The sequence below is a fragment of the Gadus macrocephalus genome, chromosome 2 (genome assembly GCF_031168955.1).
Source record: "Gadus macrocephalus chromosome 2, ASM3116895v1".
Taxonomy (NCBI): domain Eukaryota; kingdom Metazoa; phylum Chordata; class Actinopteri; order Gadiformes; family Gadidae; genus Gadus; species Gadus macrocephalus.
The window spans coordinates 9,324,569-9,351,140 of NC_082383.1; the positions used below are offsets into that span (position 1 = coordinate 9,324,569).

Below are 26,572 nucleotides of genomic sequence, written 5' to 3' on the forward strand. Positions count from 1 at the left end.
CGGGGGTCCAGACCCCGCTAGGGTTAAGCTTGCTGATATGCAGATGGGGTTGTTAGAGATTATAAGATATTTAAGCTACCTAATGGTGCATTTTTGTAAAAAAAATAATGAAGACAATGACCTGCCGTTGGGGTTTCAAATGATGTGTGGGGAAGGAGATGCGATTTGGTGATGCAGGAGTTTTTGCAAGACCAAAAAACCAAGATGATAGGCCCGAAAAGGTTGGGAAACACTGATCTAGGGGGGTGAGGTGGGAGCGGATGTGGATGTTTGTGTTGCTCTGTGCGGTGTCATTGTTATATCAAGGTTGTTCATCTGTTGATCTGGGGCTGTTGTTGTAGGGGCTGTGTGATAGTGCTCTCTAGTGGCCAACGTGTTCATAGGATTATCGTTTTTTCGATCTATTGAAGTGCACAGGTTGCTCGGCAAAGTATATGGGCCATAATATATAAACAGCCTTTCAACATTCAGAACAGCAGACACATTGGATATGGGAAATGCCTGTAAATCAACAGATGAGCAACTTCAGCAAATATCAACAGAAATAACGTTAGAAATGAACGTAAAAAATCGATGTGTTATTGAACTTAGAGACAAAGTCATTGCCATACTCTGCCGTATTTAAAAGATTCTGACTTTTAAGCGATAGATCTCACCATGCTGTAGAATAACACATCAACGACATCACCGACTGTCTTGTGACCAAGTGCAATATCTCACATGCTGTAGACATGTATGTAGGTGTGTGTAGGTTATAATATGTAGCTGACAATGTCTCAAATAACAATCAATGCATTTGGTGTGGCGTATGATCTATCACCAATCACACGATTCAATCGATTTCCTAGAGGGATAGATGAATTGAATATATAATACCAAAAGTAAGGCTTTCGAGGTGCAGTCTAGGTATAAAAATGGAGGTAGGCCTAGGAAGTTACAGCAACCAAACATGAATCAAAGTGACATATCCCAGTAACGATAAACAAATAAAGATGACCCCACACAATACATTAAGATGATAACGTTTAATCTATAGCCTACGGCAGGGAAATCTATAAAAAAAATATAGATAGCTTGTTATTTGAGACAATGACCTGGATAGTGGTAGTCTTGAGAACGAGGGATTATCAACGAGGGGTTATGTGGATGAGATATGTATTTATGTTTACTTTGCAGAAGCTGCCAAACTGCCCAGTGTTCGCTCGCTATCAACCCGAGGGTTGCGATTTAGTGCCACCTAGTGGACGACTTGTGTCGAACCACATTTATGCGCTCACAGAAACAACGGACAAGAGGGCTATGTTTGTGTGTGTGTGTGGGGGACGGGGGACGGGACGGACGGACATTACTACATATAATCAGCATTCGGCATGTTTAAATGTTTTCCTGGACTGTATTTCACTGTTCAAGAAACAGCAAAGTCAAAGATTATGCTCTGGATGGTAATGGTTGGTTGAAGACCATAATTCTGAGTCCCCACTGCATTGCTTTTAGCAGTCAAGCTCCCTCCCTCGCGTTTGCATTCGGATTAGCTCCCCGTTCCGCCCTTCGACTCGTGTTAAAACCAGTCCGCCTAAACACAGCTCAAGCGCAGCCCCGGTCTTGTGATTGGCCTGCCGACATTGTAAGGGTCTTCCTCCAGGCTCTCGTCTATTACGAATCGAGGTTAGGTGGAAGACGTAGTCATTGGGTTAAAGCAGGGTTGCGGCCGCCGATGTAGATAGGAACCATGACAACTATGTCAATGTATAGCGACGTCTCTGTGTTGTGGTTTAATGTTGGTGAATTTGTTTGGTTTTGTTATGCGCATTTGTGTATGACTGAACGCGTGTGTGCGTGTGTGTACGTGCGTGCGTGCGTATGTGTGTGTGTGTGTGTGTGTGTGTGTGTGTGTGTCTTATAAAGGTATGAAAGTCAGCATGTTTGTGTGAATTTCAAAGTGCTTTAAAATGATTATTTCAAGAAAGATGTAAGTATAATAAAAGTGTAATGGGTTATTTTCTGGAACAGGTTTTCCAAAACATACATCTAGCGAGTTTTTTTTTTTTTATTGAAGAGCTATAATTTAACTGGTGTGACTTTTTAGAAAATCAGAGTGACTTAAACATATTGGAGAGATTCTTTTCTTTATTTTTTTCTTACATAAAACGAATTATCAATTAAAACCGTACGCTATGCCCTTCTATCCGATTTCCTAGTAAACATTGGCTCCAGTCGGTGAGAAAGTGTATTGCAGTAAGGGTACGTGCCGATTTTGATGATGCCCTAATGTTGAATACGCTAATGCATGTAATTATCGTATTGCACTCGTTACATGTTGAACAATTATGTATCATTCTTAAGTTGATTCCAGTGTCTTTTAGGTTTTATTCTATTTTCTACCAACGTTATGCATTATTTTTTAGAACTTTGTAGGCAATATACAATTTGAAATGTGTGGCAGCATTGCACTGTCCTTAACAACTAATTATTATTTTTTATTTTTTCGCCTTACCCATCTAACCTTACCTGCCAGGTAGTAAACGGAACCATCTGTGAGGTCTTTGGAAACATTAGAAAAAGAAAGGAACTCTCAAAAAATACTTGGATGAACCATCAGTTTATCACCATCTATAAGGTAGCTCACGTAGTTCCTCGTAGGGTATTGGTCAGGATATTGTACGGCCACAAGCGCACACTACTTGAATCCCGATAACATGGATTCTCCTGTGTTCGTGATTCCGAGTCCAGCTGCCTCGAAAGTCTATAACCCATCACCATTGGGTGAAACCCTGCCCTCGAGGTTTTATTTATCATAGTGTGTAGATGACTGACTTCATCGCTATACCAATGGTGTCAAGCTTTGCCTCAATGTTCACTCGGGCCCGTGTCTACATATCTCAACCAGTAGACACACTTTAAACCGACCGGATCAGGCATCTTAAATGCTACCCAAAGCATGAGAAAATATCGACATAATCCAAATCCTATTGTAACTAACTGTAACCGAATCAGCAGGGTTCACTGATCGAATTGTGTGATTCAGGTTTGGGGTCGCAGTGTTGCTCAGATCTGGGGTACAAAACAAGAAGCAGGGGGTCATCATCATGTAGTTACCCTGCACTGGGCTTCTGTTTAGCCGGGACTCTTATGGTGGGTCGGGTTATGCTGGTTCGTCATTACTGTACTCCGTGGTTCGCGCGCTCTTATTTAGTCTGTGTGTTAGATTCAAGAAAAATAATAATGATAATATGAGTAATAGAAAGCATTCTGTGTTTTGTGCTCTGGTCCTAGGCCCATGTACACTACTGTGGTATTGGTTTGATTGTTAAAAAAAAAAACTACACAAAAAACAATAAAAGCTCAGTACTTTATTGAACATAATGGATTGTGTGCGTGTGTGTGTGAGAGAGAGAGAGACGCTGCCAAGGGGTGTGGTCTGTCATGTTCTAGTAGCCTAATGCTAGCGGTGTTGATACTTGGCGCAATGGGTGTGCTGGGAAATCATCACTTTTTCCTGATTAGGACGTTCAGTGTGCTCATAAAGCCCAAATACACAGGTTAATTGTCTTGGGGATGAAGACAACTAACCAGCGTGGAATATTGGCATATCAACAACTGATAAATGTTGATTTTGGTCAATTGTGTGCGCAACCCGTTTAAAAATTGTGCTATGTGAAATATAAATATTTATTTTGAATGATTTGTTTTCCTCGCTCTGAAAAGAAAGATGTTTGACTTCCTAAATGTATAGAAGCTGTGAACAGAGATGTTACTGTGGGTCACCTCAATACAGTCAAAATAAAAAAATCATATAAAATGAATGGTTACTTGATGTCTGGTTCCAATCCAACTGAACACTGAAAAAAATGACAAAAGCCAAGACACCCCTCACATTCCCGTATTCCTACAGGTATTATTCCTAAGAAGGTGAAAGCTGTGGAGAATCACCAGAAATTAGGATTTCACATTAATATTTCAAAGTAAGATACTGTTTTATTATCGTAATAATAAATTTGCTTTGTTTTACTTTGAACAAAATCATTGTAGGATAAATTAAAAAAGAGAACAAGGTCAGTGGTTGAAAGCGATCTCGGCAAGTTTTAATTTATTGTTCATAGAAAAAAAAGATCTACATCCCACATAATGATGTTTGGGAAGTTAGTTAAATAATCAGAACCCATCCCATTCATTGGTCATAGAAAATCGCTGAAAATGTACGAGGAATTCGTTTTTGCATACAAGTATTATTTCCTAACTTCCTGTACAGACAGTATGTGTAGTGAGTGACAGACCCCTGAGGAGGACAGTGAGAATACAACAGGCGGAGACATGCAGGGGAGAGCTGGCGGGAAAACGCTTTTAATTGGTTTAGGGAAGAACATTTATTGACTCCCCCCCCGCACCCCCACCTGGGGTTTCTAATTTGAAGCCTGAGCAAAAATAAAAGCAGCAAAACGTAGGCTCAGGGGAACAAGACAACCGTTAAAGCGGGAAAACCAATCTAATATCCGATATAAATTAACCAACCGTCAATATCTGACGGGGAGATGGGGGTAATGCTTTGGACTAGGGAATGAGAGGACCTCAAACAGTGGTGTCCCTGTGCCCCAAGCTTGAGAACATACCAAGGAATAAACTACTTCTCTTGGACCACCCCTTAAATGTTGCCCATACAAGTTACAAAGTTATACCTTCTTTGTCACTTCAAACTGCTACTTCCGTTTCTGCAACTACCGTTATTATTTGCTTACTCTCCTTATTTTTAGTTGTAGAAAACAGGTGTGGTAAGAAAGCCAAGTTAAAGCATTTTACAGGGATGAAATTGTAGGAGCATTCTAGTGAGCTCTTCAAGTAAGCCTTCGTTTAGGCGTGTGTTGTTTCTCTTGAGTGCTGAGCAGGCGTACCGCCTAAAAGATGTGTCTGTTAAGCATCTCCATTGCAAAAGATGCTTGTTGTTTCATGCCAGAGATCGGGCAACCCTTCCATCCTTCGGTCCCGTCAGTCCGGGCACAGACCTGAAACAGATCCTGCCTTTAAACGTCGTCACCCCCGACTCAAGCTCTTTCTCCACGCTCCGCAAGCCTGCTGTTGGAGGGGTGGAGGGTATGTGGGGGTTGGGGTCGCAGCCATAGGAGAGGACAGGAGGGCGCCAAGGGAGATGGGAAGGGGGGGGGGGGGGGGGGGGGGGCGCTAGCTGATGATGCGGCTGATTGACTGCAGAGAGGGGAAGTCCTCGCTCTCGCCCAGGTGCAAGGTCTTGTGGGAGTTGAAGTCCTTGGGCGCCAGCACCTGTCGGCAGGTGGGGCACACCCGGCAGTCCAGCTCGGCTAGCATGGCCGTGTCGCCGTTGGCGGTGGGCGGTGCCTGCCACGCGTTGCGCTTGCTCTTGTTCTTCTTACCCACGCCACCTCCTCCTCCCGTGGACTGCTTCTCCAGAGCCCTGGAGTCCCCGTGCGCGGCCAACAGCTCCTGCTGTCGGGACGTGTCCGGCAGCAGCACCAGCAGCTCATTGAAGATGCGCTGGAAGTTGTCCCCCAGCAGCTCCTTGCAGCTGCGGTAGTACTGGGCGGCAGACATCACACCCTGCAGGGACCAGAGGGGGGGGGGGGGGGGGAGATAGATGTACTTCTGTTTCAGTGTTTCCCACTAAAAAAGGTTTAGTGGAGGGGAAAATGCTGGAATTTCAATAGTCTAATCATTGTTCTGAGTCGGCTCAAATTCCCAATTCTTTTATCGAGTAGATTAACAGAACCAAATCAAGGTTTTAGCAGCTGCTCTGGGGAAGAATTGCTAGTTGGAAATTGAGCTGAACAGAGCAAGGTTGCCATGTGTGATTTGACAGTAAAGATGAATTCCCTGAAACAATCAGAAGAAATGCCCTGATTGGTCAGAAATTGTGCGGGAGCAGCCTAAAAGCTCAATTATATTATGCTAACTGTATGTGCTAAAACACATTCAGACAACTAGGTACTTATAGTCTAACATTTTTGAACACCTGATGGGTGACATATATGAGCCTGTTAGTGATGTCCAGAGGGGGGAGGGCTGGCCCCATTGCTAGGTTACTTGTTAATGTTCTTTTATGTTTAGGTCTCGCGGAGTGAGAAACCGAAACCAATAGAAACTAATACATGGGCCTAGGACCAGCCCGGGCCGGGTCAGAGTGTGTGTGAGCCCGAGGCAGAGCGGGAGAGAGATAAACAGAGCTACGAAATAGCAGGCGGCAGGCGCGGTTCGGAACTACTGTTATTTGGAACAAATGTGCTGTACTTTCAACGCAAATTAAACTATATCGATGGTGACGATAGCGTCTCGTTCGAAAAATCCTGTTCTTCTACACAGCAGTCGTCCTGCTTTGCTCTATATATATATATATATATATATATATATATATATATATATATATATATATATATATATATATATATATATATATATATATATATATATATATATATATATATATATATACACACAGACACTTTTCTTTTTTTAAGAGCAGCAAGAGCAATGTTTAGGACAGCCATTTGAGTCGATTATTTAAACACCAAATAATCTAAAAATGAAATTAAATAATGACTACCCCTGTCAATACTGAGTTAAGTTTAGAAAGAAGGACTCAGACTTGTTTAACCTTGATCACAACAATTAGCGGTTACACTAACGAGCCCGGAAAGCAACAAAGGTCAGATACTAACTCTTGTATCTGCCGTGCAGGTCAATGGAGAAGACCAATAGCTAGCCAAAACTGTTTTATTTTGCTTTAAACGTGGTCATTTGTTTTATATGATTGTCAACCTAGTTATCGATGCCTCTTTTTCACCGTGACTGAAATAAGTCCCCAATTTAGAAAAAAATCATTTTTGCCATCCTCCCCAAACCCCTATGGCCAGTCTACTGGTGGAGTTCTGATCGTGACCAACGGGTACTGTGTGATGACGTTTGAAGCAATCTCTGGCGTCCGAGAGAAAGTTTAGCTTTTCGGACACTTATAGTATAACGCTAAGGTGTGTGTGGATGGTGAAACCATTCACACATGTCTTAGCAGCGATGCATCTATTGTCAGAATCCGAGTGACGGTAAGGCTTCCCAGACACCTATAGTATATCACTGTGTGGCGCATTTCACATACCACAATAATTATTGGGTCATAACCATTGGGATAGCATTCTTTCCTAAAACTCAGTCGAAAATCCATTTTCTTAAATATCAGTGTTCGAATTCCAACTAAAACAGTAGATTCAAAGGCTCTTTAAGTTGACAAGCTAACCTTATCCCCTGCATAATAACAGGTTGCTTACAGTGAGTGTGTTCTCCACGCTGCCCGGAAGTGTAGCTAGCAGTTTCCGCAAGCAAACGAGCGGTGTCATCAGCAGCAGCAGAGTATAGCAGACAGAGGGCGAAGTCATGACCCGCCATACACTGCCTGATCGACTAGTACTCGATGATAACTTGGATGTGATGTAGACAACAGCCCCCCCCCCCCCCCCCGATATATACACAACTCACGGTGTTGCCCTATTTGAGCTAAAAACGGAATTTCCCCGAAAGGTTTAAAACCCCTTCCATACAACAGTATATTAGACTAATTGCAAACTATATGACCTGTCAATTGAATGTATATGCCGACATGTTAGTTTGTATGGTCGTTCATTTAGCAGCGCCTCGCCTAAAGACGACTTAAGGGAACCCCTGCTCTCTTGTTAGAGGAAATAAGGCCTCATCTCATAGTTTAGCATCGGATCGACCACGTTTAGACAGGTGGGCTTTTAGGGTGCAGTCCCATTTTGAACAATACTGCTATTATTCCGTAAAAGCGTCTCAACGGCGTGTCCGTCGGTGCGCACCAACACGTATGGTATAACCGTACGGCCAGCCCATACCTGTCGGAACTGTCCCGAGAAGTTCTTGAACTGGTTGAAGTGGGACTCGTCATTGTGGAGGTAGTTCCTTATGGACTGGATCAGCTCCAGGTTCCTCTGCTGGAAGTTCTCCGGTACCATGTAGCTGTCAAGCAGCTGGGCCGGCCTGGGAAAGAGTGAGAGAGTGAGAGAGTGTGAATGAGTGAGTGAGTGAGTGAGTTTTATTTTTACTACATCTATGTATCCATCAATTACCGTACTATTCAGTGATTTCATCCGGAGTGGCCGGGTCTTACCGATGGGGGGGCGGGGGGGCCGGCTCCACCACGTTGCTGTTGAGGGGGATGCCGGTGAAGCCCGGCGGCGGGGACTTGCTGGGGCCGCCGGCCAGGCCCGGGGGAGGGAGGGGGGGCACGACAGGGGAGGGGGGGGCTGCGGCCAGGGGCGCCGTAGCCTTCAGCGGGAAGGAGCTCTTGAATCCTGTCGGTGATGGACGTCAGCACATCAACCAATCAAAAGGCTTTCATTGACAATACGCAGGAACGAGTTGGGGGTGTTTTGTATCCTTAAGCTCGGATTAATTGTGTAGAAGTCCACATTTAACATAGAAAGAAGAACAGAGTGCCCATGACTTCTTATTTTAACAGCGGATGGCCTTCTTTGCAGTGCTACCTTTTAAGCAATGTAATAACACTGACTTCATGCCGACACTATAAGTGTATGTATGTGTGCGAGAGAGAGTGCAGTGTACATGTGCAAATGTGTGCTTATGCTCCTAGGGTTAAGCGATCGTCCCTATTTTAATTTTCGTGGCTTTCCAATCGTGGTTATCTAAATTGCCAAAATATGATCCGACTACCAGGTGAATGTGAATAGCAATGTGTCTTATCAAACATAGGTTCCCTTTTAAAAGTCTCTGTGATTGTTGCGACAATATCACAGCAGCTGGTCCGTTTAACGGTAATATATTATCTTTAATATCACAATCAAAATGTTATCCATAACGTTAACTTCTCTTATGGAGCACAGAGGAACGTTTTGGTTAGAAGCAGGCATATGCAGAACAGAGATGCGGGCTGCCCGATCCGTGGTAAAGAAATGCCAAACAGTTTTTTTCATGCTAATTAAAGGGATACTTCACCCATTTAGAACCGGCGTTCTATCATTATAAAATCGCTATTGTAATATAAATAAATGTCAGTCTAAACCAGTCTCCTCTTGGCCCATTTTTTCTCATCTAATTTTCTCCCGAAATGACGTCAAATGACGCATTTGACGTCATTTCGGGAGAAACCTCTTGTCCCGCTAGAAGGGCCGAGGACTACAACACACTTTTGGTGGCATATTTTTCCACCAATAAGGAATGAGAGGGGGCGGGAGCTCGCGTACTGAGGGGGAATGAGGGGGACGAGAGACCGACAGGTGGGCGGGGCAGCGAGCGCAATGCACTGTGGTAGTTGGAGGTTTTCTTACTTTGAGCCAGAGAGACCATGAAAACACTCTTTCTGCCTTTTTTCAGTCTAGGATGAACCGATTTCAATTTTTTTTTCACATTTATAATACATTGAATTATTTAATTCATAAAACCTTCATATTCCCACCGGTGAAGTAACTCTTTAATGGGGTTAATCGGGTGGACATCCTGCGACAACAGAAACATCTCTGAATGCACATTTGGGCAGATTTTAGAGATCTGATTTGACACTGCAAACAGAGCATACTATATGAAAAAAAAAACATTCACAGCTCAACGATATGACTGCAATTGTTACTTGCTATAATAGTTAATGCTTGCTATAATGCGTTTGGCTGCCATTTTCGATGCCAATGTGTGCATGTGGCCGAGTTTTAACTCGTCATTTCAAGCTTCTATTGCATTTCCGGGCATGCGCACATTCAGCAAAATGGTGCATTAAGATATCCGGGGTTTTACAGTCACACAACCCTTTGTTTGACTGTATTATAATAAATATTTTGAAGGAGAGCTATTCAGAGTGAGTCCACGTGCACTCTGTTTTTAGGCTGTTCTATTGCGAATAAATGATCCGATCCCAAGCTGTACTGACCTGGCGGGGGTTTCCTGGTGACGAGGGCAGGAAAATCTTCCTCGTCTGCCGGAGGCGGTTCTGGGAAGGGGTGTGGGGTCACGGCTGGGGAGGCGCTCGCCTTCTTGGTTGCCGGCGTGAACGCCGTCTCCGCGTACCCGTTGGTCAGTTGGCTCGGGGTTCCCGTCCGCGCTGCGGTGACGGTCGCCGCTGGGGCGGGCGCCGCTTTGTTCTTGCTCTTCTCGGGGACGTTCTCCTTCTGCGCTACCGTCGCCTTGGCCTTCGTCTTCGTCGCTGAAGTGGCCGTCTTGGACGGCGTGGCGGGAAGGTTAGTGTTCTTCTGCTGCGGCTGCGGTTGGGGTTGCTGCTGTTGCGTTTTCTTCTTCTTGCCGGCTTTGGGGGCTGCGAGGCCGGGGATTGCGTCTGAGGAGTCGGTGGCGGGCGGCGCCTGAGGTCTCCCGCCGACACCGGCGCTAATGCTGGTGCCAACGCCGCCGCCGCCAACGCCGCCCCCGCTCTTGACGGTAAGCAGCGAGGATATGTCCAACATGGTGGGCACGGTGCGGAACTCCCGCTGAGTGAGCCCGCCGTCCTCTTCGTCGGAAGAGGAGCGCTGGGGCGCGGCAGCGGGCCGGGCAGTCTCCCCCCCTCGCTTTTTCCTCCGCGAGGACATCGCCACGGACGCAGAGGAAGAGGAGGAGGAGGAGAGGGGCTGGAGCCCGGCGGGGGGAGCAGGCGCAGGGAAGGCTTCTGGAGGTGGGGGGCCGTGATTGGCTCGGGTGGGGGGCACAGGCTTGCCGTGGGACGACCAGGCGGAGGCAGAGCCGCCGCTAGGCTTCTGGAGGCGGAGCTTTGACACCAGGGCGGGAAAATCATCTTCCTGGAAGGAGGAGGAGTTTCTCGGCGGGGCCGTGTAGGCCGGGGTCATGGGGGACGTTACCACCGAGGTGGCAGCAGAGAGGCTGGGGAAGTCGTCCTCTTTCAGGGGCCCGCGGGGGGGGCCCGCCGAGAGCCTGGGGAAATCGTCCTGCTTCAGGGTCCCGCGAGGGGGGGCGCCCGAGAGGGTGGGGAAGTCGTCCTCCATCAGGGGCCCGCGGGGGGCCGTGACAGGGGCTGGCTTGGAGCTACGGGAGGGAGGGGCACACGCAAGCAAAAAGGGACCACATAATGTGCACCATTAGATTGTGGCTCAATTAGTAGTGCAGGTTAATAACAAGGGTTAGGCGTTTGATAGTTAGTCATCATAGGATCCTTTTGAAAAGCCTTTACAAAATGGCATAAGAGTTACAGGCTCTCTGTGTGTGTGTGTGTGTGTGTGTGTGTGTGTGTGTGTGTGTGTGTGTGTGTGTGTGTGTGTGTGTGTGTCTGTGTGTGTGTGTGTGTGTGTGTGTGTGTGTGTGTGTGTGTGTGTGTGTGTACCTTGGTATGGGTGTGGAAACTGGCACCCCCAACACTGGGAAATCATCATCCTCCCCAAATGGATTTTTACTCTTCATGGTTCTCACTGGGGATGAAAAGGAACCATAACCCACAGGAAGTGAGTTACACCAAAATACATCCACATTCAATTTAGGGCCATGGAGTGTGTGCCTGTGATGGTGAGCGGGCCTACATTATCTAACCTGGAGGTTCTGGGTTATTTTTGATCGCCCCGGCTCTGTGTCTGAGCTCATCTGCATCCATTCGCTCAGTCCGGTCTTTCCTCTCTGTCCGGTCAATTCGCTCTGGCCTATCCATTCTCTCTGGCCTGTCCATTCGCTCTGGCCTGTCCATTCTCTCTGGCCTATCCATTCTCTCAGGCCTGTCCATTCTCTCAGGCCTATCCATTCTCTCTGGCCTGTCCATTCGCTCTGGCCTGTCCATTCTCTCTGGCCTATCCATTCTCTCAGTCCTGTCCATTCGGTCAGTCCTGTCCATCCTTTCCTTCCGCTCTGGCCTATCTATCCGGTCAGTCCTGTCCATTCTCTCTGGCCTATCTATCCGGTCAGTCCTGTCCATTCTCTCTGGCCTATCCATTCTCTCCTTCCTCTCAGTCCTGTCCATTCTCTCCGGCCTCTCCATCCTCTCAGTTCGATCCATCCTGTCCATCCTCTCATCGTTGCGTTGTCTCTGCGGGGGGCCGCGGTCTTGGGCAGGAGGGCCCCTATCCTCCGGCCGCCGCACCGCCATGGAGGCCCTCATTGCGGCTGCAATGTCCCGCTCCTCCTCCTCCCTGAAGGACAAAAAAGGAGATCACTTGGTTTCTTTGCATTACCCTTGATAGGTCTGTAGTAATGAATGCATTTGCTGGCTGCAAATATATGTGTTGTAAATGATGAAATCATAAACCATCAATATTGAAGACCGTTCATTAAAAGGAAACTAATGTTACTCATCAAAGACCAACCCTTACTTGCTTTACATGATCCGGATGACAGCGCATCGTCATGGGGAAAATACACGCGTAGTCGCACAAAAACTACCACCTGAAGCCACCCACGTACCGGTTGTATCTCCAACTCTTCTGCTGCCCGCCATAAGGCCGCCCTCCTCCACCGCCACCGCCTCCTCCTCCTCCTCCTCCTCCTCCTCGTCCTCCTCCACGACTTTGCCGTGCCTCTTCATAGTCCTCCCCTGTCAACATACCTACACACACACACACACACACACACACACACACACACACACACACACACACACACACACACACACACACACACACACACACACACACACACACACACACACACACACACTAAATACAGCAATGTGGCCACATAAAGATAAATGCAGTACATATAGAACATTGACCTGCACACGTCACCGTAGGTCAACCGACCAAAGGGCCGTAGCGGTACGTTTCCCCATATAAGTGCATCAGAATGTCAACACCTTCCCAGGAGTGGGACTTTAATCTGATAATTCAAGGTAAATCAGGGGTGCCGGTTTGCATTCCCAAGTCAAACGTCAAACATGCGCACAGTAAATGTATTTTCTCTTCCTCAATCGGCCACCTATTCCAAATCCGCCTCCACCCGACAGGATAAGCGGATCACCGTCCAAAAAAACTAACCCCAAACGACCCCGCTCCCGCCCCGTGCTCACCGTCGTTCCTCCGCTGCAACCTCGGGGCGTAGGTGAACTGCAGGTCGATCTGCCGGTTCTGCCTGGCTTCGGCGCGGTTCTTGCTGTGCGCCGAGGCCTTGTGTGCCTTGTAGTCGATCTCCGAGCGGAAGGCGTGCGTGAACTGCTCCGTGGCACAGCGGCCCTCCTCGCACAGGTAGTGGCTCTCGCGGAAGTGCTCGCTCAGGTACTGGTAGTCGCTGGGGACGGGAAAGAGGGAACCACGCTCTGATTTTTCGGAAAGGCGACGCGGGATGGGATTTCGGATATCGTAGCAAAATGACATGCATGTTTTTATGTTCTTTATGTGAACATACCGTTTGACCCGAATTTAAGACAAGGTTTGTTTCCCTGGAAATTATTCTGAAAAAGTGAGGTTGTCTTGTATTCGGGTCTAGACTTTGAAATGTCACTAAACATTCACAACTTCCTGGTGATAAATACCTTAGGCATTGTCTTATAATCGGAGTTGTCTTATATTCGGGTCAATACAGTAATTCATATATTTTTGGTTGCAGTGGATATTGATATCCTTTCCTTCAAATCACAGAGCATAAAATGATTGAAAGGAAAGTTGCCCGTTGCCTGTTCATTTTATGTTAAGAGGGAGGACCCATCTCATTTCTAACCAATCAGCGACGGCCAAGCAAGGCATGGGCCACTGTATCCCAATAAAACTCAATGCACAAAACGAAACATCAATCAAGATGGTTGATGGACACACGTCTACCGGTCCACACAGTCACCCACTCTCACCAGTAGTACCGGGCCACAGTCACCCACTCTCACCAGTAGTACCGGGCCACACAGTCACCCAGTCTCACCAGTAGTACCGGGCCACACAGTCACCCAGTCTCACCAGTAGTACCGGGCCATAGTCACCCACTCTCACCAGTAGTACCGGGCCACACAGTCACCCAGTCTCACCAGTAGTACCGGGCCATAGTCACCCACTCTCACCAGTAGTACCGGGCCATAGTCACCCACTCTCACCAGTAGTACCGGTCCACAGTCACCCACTCTCACCAGTAGTACCGGGCCATAGTCACCCACTCTCACCAGTAGTACCGGGCCACACAGTCACCCACTCTCACCAGTAGTACCGGTCCACACAGTCACCCACTCTCACCAGTAGTACCGGGCCACAGTCACCCACTCTCACCAGTAGTACCGGGCCACACAGTCACCCACTCTCACCAGTAGTACCGGGCCACACAGTCACCCACTCTCACCAGTAGTACCGGTCCACACAGTCACCCAGTCTCACCAGTAGTACCGGGCCACACAGTCACCCAGTCTCACCAGTAGTACCGGGCCACAGTCACCCACTCTCACCAGTAGTACCGGTCCACACAGTCACCCACTCTCACCAGTAGTACCGGGCCATAGTCACCCACTCTCACCAGTAGTACCGGTCCACACAGTCACCCGCTCTCACCAGTAGTACCGGGCCACAGTCACCCACTCTCACCAGTAGTACTCCTGCGCGCCGTCCGCGTCGCAGAAGTGGCAGAAGTAGTGGTCGCGCCGCAGGTGCTTGAGCAACTCGTCGTTGTCGAGGTAGCGGTCATCGCAGAACTTGCAGAGCGGGTGGCCGCGGTGGCTGGTGTCATCAGGGTCGCCGTGCGCACGATGCCTCGCCAGCTCCTTGCGGTTGTACCACTTCCGCTCATGGGAGAAGATCTGGGAGGGGGGGGGGGTGTGTGTCAGTGAATGAGCAAGCGACCGTGGTTTGGATTTTTTGAATAGTAGGGTAGGGTTTGGGTTTGGATATACAGTACATTGACCAACCATATATTAGGTACATACTAAATCATAAACACATCTACATAAATACATAATAATTTTTTTACAAAGCGGTGTACATATATCTTGATACGTCACAATAAATACTATAAACCTGCTCTGTTTTCAGATCTTCTCTTTGTTCTATTTGCATTGCTTTGTTTGCACTATAATAATCTCTGCTGCTGTAAATATCCTGAGATAAACTAAGTCCTCACAGTTGGCCAATACTTCTTTCCATGCCAATAAGTCTTCCTTTCAGCCATCAGACACAAGCAGCCAATGATTTGCATATAAACGGAGAGGCACTAAGCCGCGCTGTGAGGTTCTTAAAACTAAAAAGGTTCAACTTTCTAAATCCCAAATTAGATATTTGGTTGTCAAAAACAATAAACTTGGCCGTAACTAGAAATAAAACAGAACTGAATCGGAAACAGAAATGTACAAAATAAATAACATAACATAACGAGAACTCGAAACATGGTTAACTATGAAGGGTAAACTAATGAATGTCAATAAATGACAAAATACATTGAATCAGAAGTGTAGAGAGGAGGGCCAGCGGTTGGACGCTGTGAAAGAGGCCTTGTGTGTAAAAGAACCTTGAGGTGTTTGGTGCAGAGCTTGCAGCAGAAGAGCTCATGCTGTTTCCTGATGTGCTGCTCCAGCTCCTCCAACCGCGGGAAGACCTTTGGCTCCGGGCAGTGTGGGCACTCTGGCAGGAGAAGCCTCCTGGAATATCACACACACACACACACACACACACACACACACACACACACACACACACACACACACACACACACACACACACACACACACACACACACACACACACACACACACACACACACACACACACACACACACACACACTTCAAACTCAGGGTCGACTCAAGGAGATAAAGTTCATCCAGCGCTGCCGGGGGTTAAGGGTCAACTCTACAGCAAACTCTACAGGACAACTGTACTGAAACACTAAAATTCTCAGAACATTTGCACCCCTTCAATATATGTGCTTAACGCCAAATAATGTATGCAAGAAGACACTGTAGCATTTGGTATGTCCCCTTGCAACTATATGATAAAATACATGTTTTGAAACATGGGACATACAAACCTATGATCGTGGTTTGTATATCCTGAAGTCCTTTGTATCCTTCTAAAGACTTAGGATGTAAGATGTCAGCCAAAGAAAAATATCCTCTACCTGTCAGCCCATAAATCACATAAGTACTGTTTGGAGGTCAGTGAGATTCAGATCCACTCGACATGGCTTGAGTCTGACTCGGTTACGGCAGAGCTTCAATGTTAAGCGGGACACACCAGACAAGCCAAGGAGTGCTGTGCCGGTCAGCGTCGCATAGTAGATAGACAACACTTCGGAAGATTTGAGTCTCGGTTTTTGTCTGCGTTTAATATAATGGGTCCCAAATAGAGGATGCTGCGATGCGTGCCAAGTCTGGTACGTTCATCCTCAAAGCATTCTACCGGGTGTTATAAACACAAAAATAGATACAGCATCGCAGACCACATGAAAAATAAGTTTGTTGTGCCAAAAAATATCTTTATCTTCAACCAAATGCTGCCACAACATCAATGATTATTTGACATGTTGTAAAATAGTTTGTAGCTGAATAAATGTTCAGAAAGTAGGGCAAATTCAAAGTTGTGAAATCTAGGGTGTTTTGAACTCCTGCCCTACAAGTCTATTAAATGTGTTAACAATCTCATCTTATAGTTGACTTACGATGCAAATTAGCCTGACCCATCAGTATCTTGGCGAATCTACTGTGGCTGAAATCAGTGAGAAAGAGAGAACTTTGAGCTGTAGATAAAACACACCTGAACTGGGTGTGGATCTGGGCATCGCCGAAGTAGATATCATGGCTCTGCTCACAGTGAAACTGTTGGAAGGGCAGGGTGGAGAAGGCTGCCAGTCGATTCACAAACACCACCTAAAACAGCAAAAACAATTCAAGGCGCAGTCAAAGAATCAATAGATTAAAGATGCAGTGGTGCATTTAGAAAGGTGTAGCTGGGGCCTTCACTTATGACTGGAAGCTGTATTTCAGGATTTTGGATGGCTTTGTCCCAGTGTCGAGATTGGAATTTCAGTACCTAATGAATATACAGTAATAGGAAATCGGTACTTGTAAAGACATCAGGGATTAATTTAAACTGGTTCCCAGTAAAACTGACAGCCACCAAGTATAATGTGACATCGGACGGTTGTTTGGATCCTACTGTACACGTTATAAGAATAGAACGCATAGCGTAATTGGACGGGTATTAGCTTATTATAATAGCATGTGGACTATGGTAGTTAAATCGTCGACGTTGATTTACTTAACAGCATATTTTGCTGTGATAAGTGGGCGAAAGTCATGCTGTTGACCAGTTGCGTAACTATTTAGCAAAGTATTGTCAGTACTGGCTAGAATGCTGGGGACTTATAAGGATAACCTCTGAATGGGATCAAAAGACCAAAAAACGTACATGTTAAGCAATATTATTGACACACAAAACCCCATAATTACAGCTCTTCCCACGTCTGACATCGTGATGCTTCTGCATGGGTGCTAGCATATGGCATTAGCCTGGTGAGCTAGTGGCTATATAACGAAAGTCGCTGTATAACCATAAAACAGCTAACATTGTCTCGATAGGCAATTGTCACTTTAGGCGTCATTTATCAAAACTGTTTGTCTTTGCAAGCAAAACGTGTAAGCTACTTGATAAAATAGACAGCCGAAAAGGGTGGAGCGGCCTGACGGACACATCCCTCCCCGGTATAAAGTATTAGCGTGCCCCGAACCTTGTCGAGCTCTTCCCGGCAGACGGCGCAGTACTTCTGATCGCACAACACCCGCATCTTGGTAGAGCAGCGGTAGCAGACCGGGTGGTCGCATTTTCCCAAAGCAAATATATCGACATCTTGGCAGCAAAGTACGCAAGTCTTCTCAGTATCCTTTGTATTAGATGAATCCATGACAGTGTAAAGGCCAAAAAGGTACAGTGTTTTTTGATCAGATGAACGTTGTGGTGCTTACGTAATATGAAAGTCAAGAGAGTTTGTGCCACCTCACGACCGTCAATGTCGAGCAACGCGATCTCTATGTCATAAGGATAGACCGCTGTTTGACAACAGCAGCTGAGGGCGGGTTGTAAATCTGCTTATGCCTATCGCGGATGTGCCCGTTTGTGCAAAAGGTCTTGACATGACCACGTGCTTGTCACTTTTGATATATCTATACTATACCGGTATGTAAAGGAATATTTTAAAGAAATTTGTTAAATGGTATTATAGTAATGGAAAAATATCTTTATGTTTTTAGCTGCAAACAAAGTACAAATTTAACGAAAAAATAAATGTATTTTCAAATCAAGCAGCTAACTAACATGATGTCCTCTCCCAGCAACTGCAACCTTAACCAAGAATAACCTACTATTAATGTTCAAACCTTTAAGTTAATGCCTTAGCTATGTAGAATGAACAACAGCATTAAAATAATCAAACCGTACAATATTTAATAATAGAAAACCCATCCTCACTCAGAAATTACAAGTCTCTTACTAGAACCTTATGAATATAAAATAATTATAGCTGGTATGACAAATGGGCCTTTTTTTTCATGTTTTAAAATGAGCATATTGCCGAAAAATATTTTAAACATCACAAATTAAGGTACACCAACATTTGCTAGTATAGATGCCCCTATTTCATAGTAAAAGAGTCTTGCTCTGGTTATCATTCAGTGTGGCATAGCAAACATCCATGGCCCACATATTGAGGCCTTTAGACACAGATTTCACAAAGATTTAGCATTAAAATTATAAACATCCATCTCTTTCAGTATCTTACACTGACATAATATGGATAATATATGTATTTACGATACAAGTCTCGCAGGGGATATGCAACAACGAAACCCCAAAAAAACACAAATTATGTCATGGACAGTAGAGGAGAGTGTTTCAAGATGATCCAAGATGGCTATCGCCTGCCGTGGGTGGCCTTGTGTAGTCCCATAACTTTGAAGGTGTTGCTGGCTATCTTCTCATAAAGGAGGAACATGAGGGCGGCAGTCAGCACCGTCTGCAACAGTTTGGCCTCCAACCCTTTGAACAGACCAAGAGCGCCATACTTCCTGCGAAGAAAGAGTGCATGAAAATCATGAGTTGTCTTACTTTAGTTATTAATATTCAAGTGTAGTAGCATTTACTAGCATTTAGTGGGGAGGTTGCAAACAAATGAATAATACTTCATAGTTCACCTGCTTTTTAATGTTGTAGAGTTTATGGGTAACAGGTTCAAACAGCGATGTTAACCCATTGGGAGATTCAGAAAGGTTCAGGGAAACAGTTAAATTGCATTTTGGTTGGGCTATCAGTTAATGAGGGGTACTTTGTAATTCACCTTTTGTGTAAAAGATTAACAAACAATGGCGCTATAAAGGAGTGCCATTGCCAGAGCGTATCCTGGGCAGGTAGACTGCTAGACACATGGACTAATTTAAGTGATCAAGTCTTTAGTTGACCGGGTTACATCTCTATAATTCAGAGTGAATATCGAATATCTTTATCTTATCTTATATCTTTCCAACAAAAACTTTTTCTTTTCAGTAAAAGCTAATTCTGTCGGAAACACTAATGTGTTAAGTAACGTATTTACAACAACGTTCAGAGAACATGCTCATAAAGTAATTCTTTGTATTATTGTTTTGACCCAGGCTACCAGTGCTGGACTGCCCCATGATTGAATTCCCCACATAAGATTATCTACAGCTGTTTGGGTAGGCGACTCATCAAATCTAAGTTTCTGAGTTAACGGTATGTTATAAGTGGCAATGCCATTCAAATTTAATGACATAACGTCACGTAAACAAACTTAAGCAACATTTTTTTATCAATAACAAACCCTAGAATAAGAATATTTGGTTAAAGAGTAACAATTCCTTACAAAACTATAACAAGGGAGTGAAATATATATTTTTATTACACGGGTCTTTTCAACGTTCCGTTCACTTGCATGGGCACTTCACAACTTCCGGCGGTCAATTATTTTTTGATAATTCATTGGCAACGGATGAATAATGACCGCTGTCAAGGTAAACAAAAGGACTTTTTGCCTTTGGTATCACTCCGCAAGTAGTCAATGGTAACTTGTCAATGTAATAAGCGGGATATGTATCAACCAAAGCGCTGTCGGTTGCAAAGCGACGACGTCAACATCTTGGGCGGACTATTTCTCTGCTGATCAACACTATGAATGCTGGTAACAAATACATTGTAAATAAATTGTTTCGTTTTGGGAAGTAGCCGTGTAATAAGCGGGATAATGTATAGAACGCCGGTCATTATCGAAAAATAAGCCCCTTCATGGCGAAGCAAGACACCTCCGCTGCGCGTCGGTGTCCTGTTCGCCCTGTCGGGGCTTACTTTCTCGATAATGACCGGCGTTCTATACATTATCCCTTACATAACGAATATGTAAGAAGAAAGAAGAAAATAAATCATCCTGACACCAGACGAAGACTAGACCAAAACTGTATTTGTTGATGTTCACACACCACCCAATGTGAGGTGGAGAGAGCATAAGATACTTCACCTCACTCTGTTGACCAGTAGACGTTTGATGACCATCAAACTGCTCAGTATTTGTGACTTGTCGGTTGACTCTTGCAGTTGACCGAACTACAACAAAACACACAATGGATACAACAAAACAATGTTAAGTCCCCGATATGGATTCTGACATATTGTATTCAACATACAGGTGCGCACACACACACACACACACACACACACACACACACACACACACACACACACACACACACACACACACACACACACACACACACACACACACACACACACACACACACACACACACACACACACACACACACACACACCCTGAGGATGGACTGGATGGTCTGTAGTGGGTATGTGGCAGTGGTGGCGACTGCTTTCGCGATGGCACCGATCAGGAAGACCTCAACAGACGTAAGCTTGTGAATAAAAAAAAAAAAAGGGAGGGAAAAAAAACTGATGAGAACAAGTAACTTCCTGACAGATTTGGTTGAGCGTTTAGCTGACCACATGACTCTGCGATTTGAGTATTAAGGTCACATGACCCGCATACGAGCAAGATTACAAAGGCATCCAACATAGCAGCAGTTCACTCATCCAGAAAGAAGGAAATGTTATTTCACTCCTTCCCCTTTCCATTTAATGTTTAGTAGAGACATAATAAAAATGAAAGACAGGGTAACCATTTTAAACATTCAAACCCAATCAAATTGTTTTCTTTCCACTGTTAATTATTTTTCATTCCTCAACTTTAACTTTAAAGTCATCAGCGTTGATTTTCTAGAGACAATTTCGATTAAATTATTTACTGACATAAAACATATAAAAGGGGGTTCTGTCGCACATTAGATCAATGATGCATAAGAGTCAAGAAGCTTAGTCAACAATATACATATGTAGTCTGAAAGCACTTTATTCAGTTAACCTTGGATTTTCCTGTCCAATAGACGAGACACATCTAGTTGTAAGGGTTTCGTTAACAATGTTTCATTCGGCCTAAAAAATCCAATGTGAACCTGAATCAAATTAACCCAATGAAAATTGCAACAAAGTATCGTCTCTCCCCCCTGAATTGGGCCGAGTCTACCAACGGCTGGGAGTCAAAAAAACACAACTACTAAACCATCCTGCCTCACTAGTTCTTGGCTTAGAACCACTGTGACTCTGACCCGAAACCAAATCGTTGTCAAATTGGGGATGAAACATGTCTGATCCTCTCACCCACATGACCCCCTCCCCTTCACTGCCAGCACCTCCATTCAACACCCCCCCACTCTCCCATTACCTCTGTGTGGACGCCCCGGCTCAGCTGCCTCTTGAGGCCCTCATAGATCATGAACTGGATGGCAGGGTTGAGCACCAGCAGCAGGGAAGGGAAGGTGCCGTTCCATAGCGCGCCCACACCCTCCTTACTGGAGATCTGCACAAAGGCATCTGGAGAGGCGGAAGGGGGTTGAATTTGATATTTCGATAGGAAATCCGATCCATCAATTATTTATCACGGTTATGTATTTTAATACAGACTGATGTGACTGATGGTTGGCCTAGGATAAGTAATTATTTGGCAAATAAAAAACCCCACTTAAAACATAAGTACAGAGACTTGGATCATTAGCACAATGTTTCTCATATATAAGAATTGAATTGCCAATATAAATAACGTATGAGGCATTTTACGATTCGAAAGTGACGCCGGAGAATGCCAATTTTCTGATTGTTTTCATACTTTATAGAGGAGCCCCAGAGAAACAGTTGGTTTGTGTGTGGAAGGGTTTGTTTGCATATGGAAATTACTATTAGCTTAGAATTAGGTATTGTAATAGTGTCTCCACGTATTCAGGTCACCAATCATGAAAGAGAGATACAATTGGACATACTATTTTAGTATGTCCCATTGTATCTCTCTTTCATGAAGGAATGTTGGTGAACTTAAACATTTACCCAGAATGCCAGAATAGCTGGTGGGCCGGATGTCTTCGTTGCGGAAATTGGCGCCCTGAAGCTTCAACCTGGTGTTGACCACCCACAAGGGAGTGGTGACCAGCACGTTGATGATCCCTGGAGAGAGAGAGAGAAACACATTCACTACACTACAGTGGCAGCTCAGCTCAACACAAACCACAAGACTGGCTCATGCAAATTATACTGATAAACAATTGCTATGATAACTGCCCCTATGGCAATGCTGATAGAACTACTGTCTTCTATGAATTACTTCTTAAATATTACAGTATCACTACTTTTAACTATTTAGTCAGTTAGCAGACATTTTTATCCAAAGGAATTTACAATGAGTTTTTGGAAATAAGTAGGGGGTTATGAAGCCTGTTCAAGGATGCCTACAGGTAGATGGGGATATTTGGGGTTGAACCCAGAACTTTCTGGCAGGGAGACAAACACCCTAACCAATACTATCCAGCCCCAACACAAACTGTGCCAGCGAGGACATGACAACCTCTCTCGCATCCCATGGCCCATCTAATTTTTATGCTTATCCACCATTAGTTCAATATGTTTAAATCTAACCCCATTTCGAAATGGAATTCCCTTTACAATCGCACTTATCTGTTTGAAATGTATAGCAAATACATAACGTAGCTTTACCTGCAGCGATGCCAAAGATCAGATCAGTTCCCGGGGCCGACTTCTGTCCCCTAAGCCAGCTGGCCTTCAGTCCGTGAAAGCAGTAGAAGTAGACAAAGTTGGAGCAGCAGAGGCTGCAGATAACAGGGAACCAGCCTCTGTATGGTGCCAATCTAGGAAAGCAGGCAGAGAGCAGGCACCCTTTAGGGATGTGATCAGTGATGGGGACGTTTTCTATTGAAAGGCATAATAAGTAGTGATTGAGGGTAGTGTTGCGAAAATAAACACACGTCCTCATGTTTACTTACAGGCCCTCCTCTTTTACAATCTCTGAAAGAATGGCAGGAGTTGACCTCGCCTTCCTGTTTTCGTCCACTAACGGAGGTTAAAAGTTGGAATATTATACGACAATGAAATCTACTCCTGCTATTAACCTATGAAAATCCTGTTAATAATTAGTGAGTCACCATTAGTTTACCTTGGAGCCTTAATCTCGCCGTGTCAAGCGGGAAGAATACGGTCATTGCAGTCACACTCCCCTGAAATATGATGTCAAATACATGAAAGAACACAATAACGTCTACACCCTGGCTTGAAGAATTAACACATTGAAAACATCTTGGCATATACGCCTGCTTAAAGTCATTACTTTAACGACAATAAACAATAATGTCGTCTCTTGTACTGTATTCTAACTTACGACTGCTCCTGATACAGCATGGACTAAACTTTCATACGAGAAAATCTCAGTGAATCTGAAATCTCCGGTAGTCATTCTACGGTATCTTTGGTTGAGTGTCAATTTGCGGAAATTACAATTGATCCGCCGTTTCTAAAAACACATGTCACCAAACAAGTTAGTTTGACAGTGGTGTTTTGTAAAGTCCTTCCTGTTAAACGTAACAGCCAATCAGAAGTGGTTTAATCGAGCCGCGCAATGTGATTGGTCTACAATAAGTCAATATTTTTGACGCAAGTCGCAACGCAATTAACCATATGGTTTGTTGTTCTTATCTATATTTCAAGACTGTAGATGTTATGTTTCTAGCTGTAACATCAAATTGGCTTGAAATTGTTTGTACATTCGTCCTGTTTGTGTATTGCGCCAGGTAACTCACGCAAGACCATTTACGATCGACAATACCTCGACCAATACTATAGCAATAATATATTGTAAATATTAATTTGTCATTTATTTTTCTTTATTTTTTAGACCAGGTTAAGAGATAGTTTAATCAAATCCAAGGACATTTATTCAGATACAATTGATTACCAGTATGTGAATACACATACTGGTAGGTAAATAGTTGTGATCTTTTTGGCTAGCAATAGCACATCGAATGTTTGTGTCAAAAGCACAATTCCTATTATAATTTTATTAGAAGAGATTGAAGACATTACTTCATGCTAAGCATTTCAAACCAGCCAAATACATTAGAGTTGGTTAGATGGAGCTTATATAATGGAAGATCTCACAAATATAGCAATTGTCCTGCATTAAACATCAACCGATTCCCTTCTAAGCAAAAACATTTATAACTTCCATTTCTTACATTCTGTTATATAAATAACTTTAGCCAAAATAGAGATATTTCAAATACTAATTTTCATGCCAAAATGACTCAAATGAAAATATATAAATAACATGTATTCAGATATTGAACATCAAAGTTAAAGCATATCATCGCATACATACAGATGCTTAGTACGATACCCAATGCAAAGTTTCCATCAATAAGATCAATAATACAAAAAACAGGTAATATAATTCACTTCTCAGTAACACTCATTCACCGCCCCATTCACTCAGCCAGTCCTGACACAGCCTCTTTTGTTCCTCACTCTCTGCCTTCTTCTTCTTCTTCTTCCCCTTTCTCCTCTCCTCCTCTGCCTCCTTCCATTTCTTCTCCTTCTCAAGCTGCTTCTCCTTCGCAGCGACGCTGTCCAGCAGGGATTCCACAGCGACCTCTGCTGTCCGGAGGGTGCGTTGTGGGAGCCACTTAGGGTCGACGTAGGGCAGGAAGGGGTCTCCTGCGGTCACTTGCAGGAGGTGGGGCTCCAGCGGAAGGCGGAGGAGGTGTGCGTGCAACATCATACGGTAGGGGGCATCGTCCACCCCCAAGCTGTAGGTGAAGTCCCCCACGATGGGATGGCCTACCGCGCTGCAGTGGACCCTCAGCTGATGGGTCCGGCCTGAACGGACAAGGAGGGAGTAGAGGTAGAAATATCTTAATAGAACCACGCCAACTGCCATGTCAAGTGTTTGAGTTGAATCCCTCAGAGTATAATCTCTCTGAGCAACATCTCATGTTTTCCTTAGTAGAAGTAGTAGTAGCACCAGCCTTTCCTACTCTCAGAAACGTTAACCTTAACCCTACTATTGATCCCCACTAGCGTCTCACATCAGCCCAAACTCTCATGGCTAGGGTACGTCTGTGCATCGGTAAATGTTATAAACAATATTTACAATATTGTAATTTCTTTTGGTAATTTTTTTTCTGTGTCTTTATTGCCATGCCCACAAATCGCCAAAAGCCATTGATTTGTTTTATTCAGTATATAAGCTTGTAATATGTTAACAGATTTAGATGTGTGTCAGTATGTACCGGTGAGAGGCTCGAGAAGCACTTTGGTGGCGGGTTCTCCGTCGTAGGTCCCGTACTCCAACACATTGAGCTCCGTCTGGCACGCCTTGGGGTTCTCACAACCTAGGACGCACAGGCTCGAACTAGTGAGTGATTTAGCAGGGGCTTATATCAAGGGTTACTAACTAGGTGAATACAGATTCTAGTCATAAATTAGCTATTAGGGGCAAAGGGAGCTTGATCACGGATGTCTACAAGTAGGATGGGCATAGGGTATTGATATGAGCACCATTTCAGACTGGGAGTCCATTATTCTCCCAATCATTCAAACACATGTATTCACATGTGTTTGTGTTAAAAACAAACACAGATCAGGAAGTGAGGGTGTTAACAGCTTACCATCACTTCCTTCGATGCACATCATGTGCGCCTTGCCCTCTGTGGATGTCTTGCCGATGGAGAATTCAATGGTCCTGTTCTCCTCCTCCACCCAGCCACGCAGCTGGAAGACACACATACACAAACAGTTCCTCAATTATCCCTAAGATAGATGGATAGATTACTGGAAATGAAGATAACGATCAATTTGTAGCTGTTTAGTGTGTTTCTCTGTGTATCTATGTACTTTCTGTGTGCACAGTATTTACATTGTTACGTGCATTTTTGTACATGTGTGCTTGTACAGGGTGTGTATTATTTTATTTGTGTGTGTGTGTGTGTGTGTGTGTGTGTGTGTGTGGGTGTGGGTGTGTGTGTGTGTGTGTGTGTGTGTGTGTGTGTGTGTGTGTCCCCCCCACCAGCGCAATGTAGGCCTTGGTGGCGGTGCGGTCTTTGAAGCAGCGGTAGGCCCGTCCAGCTGCTGCCTTGCTCAGCGCCACACACAGTGCCCCACTGGTGGAGAAGTCCAACTGGTGGCAGAACCTGAGACCCCTCCCCCCACACACAGACACACGAGGGAGGTTAGGATCCAAAGGGATCAGGCCTCTATCTGACAATGTGATAGAGGCTGATATCAAGATGTGACGTTACA

At 44.8% G+C, this 26,572-nt stretch overlaps 3 protein-coding genes across 4 annotated transcripts in view; all 3 read right to left on the reverse strand.

Annotated features, from left to right (window-relative positions):
* Positions 1–99: 99 nt before the first annotated feature.
* Positions 100–17,899, reverse strand: znf598 (zinc finger protein 598). 2 transcript variants are annotated; one of them, XM_060039345.1, is made up of 13 exons: positions 17,595–17,899; positions 16,622–16,734; positions 15,379–15,508; positions 14,463–14,674; positions 12,974–13,191; positions 12,373–12,514; positions 11,673–12,101; positions 11,512–11,636; positions 11,309–11,393; positions 9,911–11,013; positions 8,141–8,324; positions 7,866–8,010; positions 100–5,565 (listed from the first exon to the last, which is right to left on the reverse strand). In XM_060039345.1, exons 1-13 carry the CDS (start codon positions 17,766–17,768, stop codon positions 5,173–5,175), a joined length of 3,453 nt encoding a protein of 1,150 aa, XP_059895328.1. In that variant the 5' UTR covers positions 17,769–17,899; the 3' UTR covers positions 100–5,172. The 2 variants fall into 2 exon arrangements, with proteins under 2 accessions (XP_059895328.1, XP_059895321.1); XM_060039338.1 differs by having other exon boundaries at positions 11,512–12,101; positions 17,595–17,898.
* A 382-nt stretch (positions 17,900–18,281) lies between these two features.
* slc25a17 (solute carrier family 25 member 17) lies at positions 18,282–23,875 on the reverse strand. The gene is made up of 9 exons (XM_060039378.1): positions 23,658–23,875; positions 23,436–23,496; positions 23,266–23,332; positions 22,979–23,130; positions 22,316–22,432; positions 21,660–21,808; positions 20,698–20,793; positions 20,388–20,473; positions 18,282–18,927 (listed from the first exon to the last, which is right to left on the reverse strand). The coding sequence occupies exons 1-9, from the start codon at positions 23,730–23,732 to the stop codon at positions 18,774–18,776; spliced, it is 957 nt and encodes a 318-aa protein (XP_059895361.1). The 5' UTR covers positions 23,733–23,875; the 3' UTR covers positions 18,282–18,773.
* A 296-nt stretch (positions 23,876–24,171) lies between these two features.
* Positions 24,172–26,572, reverse strand: part of rpusd1 (RNA pseudouridine synthase domain containing 1) — a 3,717-nt gene continuing 1,316 nt past the window's right edge. The window contains exons 3-6 of the mRNA XM_060039391.1: positions 26,340–26,463; positions 25,942–26,044; positions 25,564–25,665; positions 24,172–25,150 (exon numbers count right to left, since the gene is read on the reverse strand). Coding sequence (XP_059895374.1) covers positions 24,744–25,150; positions 25,564–25,665; positions 25,942–26,044; positions 26,340–26,463 — 736 coding nt within the window. The 3' untranslated portion in view covers positions 24,172–24,743. The remainder of the gene's footprint in view (positions 25,151–25,563; positions 25,666–25,941; positions 26,045–26,339; positions 26,464–26,572) is intronic.

Bases quoted from the DNA above. Each gene is read 5' to 3' on its own strand.
- slc25a17 (XM_060039378.1), bottom strand. From the start codon at position 23,732: ATGACTACCGGAGATTTCAGATTCACTGAGATTTTCTCGTATGAAAGT. The intron at 21,809-22,315 runs GTAAATGTTTAA...CCGCCTCTCCAG, and splicing joins CAGCTATTCTGGCATTCTGG to ATGCCTTTGTGCAGATCTCC. The intron at 20,474-20,697 runs GTGTGTGTGTGT...GTTTTGTTGTAG, and splicing joins CCATCCAGTCCATCCTCAGG to TTCGGTCAACTGCAAGAGTC.
- znf598 (XM_060039338.1), bottom strand. From the start codon at position 17,768: ATGGATTCATCTAATACAAAGGATACTGAGAAGACTTGCGTACTTTGC. The intron at 12,515-12,973 runs GTGAGCACGGGG...GTGTGTGTGTAG, and splicing joins GTTGCAGCGGAGGAACGACG to GTATGTTGACAGGGGAGGAC. The intron at 8,011-8,140 runs GTAAGACCCGGC...ACTCTTTCCCAG, and splicing joins GCCCCCCCGCCCCCCCATCG to GCCGGCCCAGCTGCTTGACA.